At 37.1% G+C, this 2,359-nt stretch overlaps 1 protein-coding gene across 1 annotated transcript; it reads left to right on the top strand.

Moving 5' to 3' along the window:
- Positions 1–1,110: 1,110 nt before the first annotated feature.
- On the top strand, positions 1,111–1,897 carry LOC142340186 (uncharacterized). Its single transcript, XM_075390689.1, has one exon. It carries the CDS (start codon positions 1,149–1,151, stop codon positions 1,758–1,760), a length of 612 nt encoding a protein of 203 aa, XP_075246804.1. The 5' UTR covers positions 1,111–1,148; the 3' UTR covers positions 1,761–1,897.
- Positions 1,898–2,359: the final 462 nt, after the last annotated feature.

The following is a 2,359-nucleotide window of genomic DNA, read 5'->3' as shown; positions in this document are numbered from 1 at the left end:
TTGGTGGAGTTTGCCTATGTTTGTCTTTCTTGTTGTTATTTACGACATATACCTGATAATGATAGATCTCAATTGCATCTACAGGGCGAATATTTGAAATTTTTCAAAGACTTTGGTTTATGTCTATTTGTTCTAATGACTTTCAAATTAACTTAAAAAATTTTCGACAGTCTCTTTTTTTGCTTTCTTTTTTGTCATCATGTAATCAACCTTACTGGTCAGATGTTTAATTTTCTTTTGTTAATGCTAACATTATTTTCTTGGTTGGCTATGTGTTTTGACAGATGGCTTCGACCATTTAGTTTCAATAAAAAATTTATATACTGTTCAAATTGTGGGTCTTTTTGTTGTGATGTCTACGTAGTCCATTCATGAGGAAGACCCGTTGATGTTAAGATGGAGCAAGTCATTTACAATTCTTGACGATGACAACCTAAAATTATAGGGCCTTGAACACTGTGATGTCGTGAAATTGTTTGTGAAGTTTGGGCTTCTGCCTGTATTTGTTTTGTAGTCTTGTGACTCAGTCTCATTAAAGCCAGCGCAATTGGCCCTCTGAGGTGTTGCAACCTGATTGATCAATTTCCTAAAATCCTATCTCTGTTACGGCTTTTGAATTTATTTGTTTTCAAAAACATTTTTGGGTTTTTGAGCTTCGCTATTTTTGAAATCGTTTTTCTCTCGATTTGTAGCTTATTCTCCGTAAGGACAGGTAACAAGGCTTAATTTGTTGTGTTTAGGTTTCATCTGATGCGAGTTTGATTTTGTTATTTTGTTAATATAGACATCGAGGTTTGGTCCTAATTAATGTTTATTTTATTTTTTTTCTAGTACTCCTAGAAACAACAGGTTCCATCGGTCCTCTATCGTGGCTTTATAGTATCCCATTTGTGGTTTATTGAACATTATGTATGTATTTGAATGTTTTCGCTTTGATTTGGTGACCAATTGAGCCAAGAGTGTGGATGAGCGGGGTCGGAACATTGTGCGCACGCACAATACCGAGCCTCCTTGTACCATTATGGGGGCTATAAAGGCAACGACCCTTTTTTTAAAGGGCGTAACAAACAAGATTGAAGCATAAACGTGTCGAATCCACTAAATTTATTAACTTATTTTATTTTTACTTTTCAGACCACAAATTGAGAATGCTCCGATCTTCGTTTAGCAGGTTTGCCCAGCACCACAATTTGGTAAGTCTGATTCCTAGATGTTCTGCAATTGCAAGCAGACATATGGGGGAAGTGGCTGCTGTTCCAGAGGGAACTATCAGTTCGAAAACTGGACTTCCTGTAAGCAGTAGACCACCGCCTAAAGCAGCACAGGACTACATGTACCACGATAGAACGGATGTCCCGATTCCAGTTGTTCCGTTTATAGAATTCCCAAATGCGGAGCAGCAAGCACTTCTGGAACTTCAGAAGAAAGATTGGAAGGAAATTTCAAATGAAGATAAACGTCTTATATACAACCTGAAATTTCAATGGAGTATGGATGATTTGCGCCATTTGTCCCAGAATAATAACTACAACATTGCCTGGACCGTGCTCATATTCCTTGGTGCAGCTCTCGTTACATACGAGATTCTTGGTATATACATGTGGGAACGAAGTAGGCGACCAGCTCTTTTCACTGAACCAAGAATGACAACCTTCCGCTGCAAAATTAAGAAATTCATGAACAAAGTTGGAGATGTTGTCAGTCCCCAATACCTCGAGATGAAAAAGAAGGAAACCGAAATTGATGGCGTTGAATTGTGAATCTAATTGGAGTGAAGACTTCGTTCGTTACTACTACCATGTTTTAATATATATAAATGAATCTGAGATGCATCTTAAAAGACTGTGATCGACTGCACTTAACTAGGATTAACGATTGAATTCACTGCTCTCCCAAATATGATTTTTAGACAGTTGAGAAAAATGAACAGTTGGTCTTCTCGGGACTTCACCCAAATGGGGATGGTTTTTAGGAACTCAATATCTTCTAAAATTTTGCCAAGTAAGTGTTCAATAAATGTACATCCAATTGTGTTGAGCTGAAGATGCCGAGAGGAGATATTTAAAGGCCCAAATAAGCGTTATAACCCCCATACGTTCTTGCTATGTTATTGTCACTGGTCGAAACTTTAAGTTGCTATCTCTCTCAAATTTGAGATCTATCTTAAATGAGTCGGGTTGTCAATCATTCTTCACGAAGTTCATTGAAAGTTTGACAAAAAAGTTGTGTACTCCTCAATTTAATAGATCTGCTCGGAAAAATGAAAATCTAATGTTTATACATCAATTAAATCAGCTGGGGCTTAAGTTTTGTTTTGCAAAAACCTTGTGCAAATTTTACACGGCTGTGTTTTGTGTTA

Source organism: Convolutriloba macropyga, chromosome 5 (assembly GCF_964194025.1).
Source record: "Convolutriloba macropyga chromosome 5, txConMacr16.3, whole genome shotgun sequence".
In the NCBI taxonomy this organism is placed as follows: Eukaryota; Metazoa; Xenacoelomorpha; order Acoela; family Convolutidae; genus Convolutriloba; species Convolutriloba macropyga.
The sequence above is the reverse complement of the archived record's forward strand: the minus strand, read 5'-3'. Positions and strand labels throughout refer to the sequence as shown.

Excerpts from the sequence above, each read along its gene's own strand:
- LOC142340186 (XM_075390689.1), top strand. The coding sequence starts at position 1,149 with ATGCTCCGATCTTCGTTTAGCAGGTTTGCCCAGCACCACAATTTGGTA.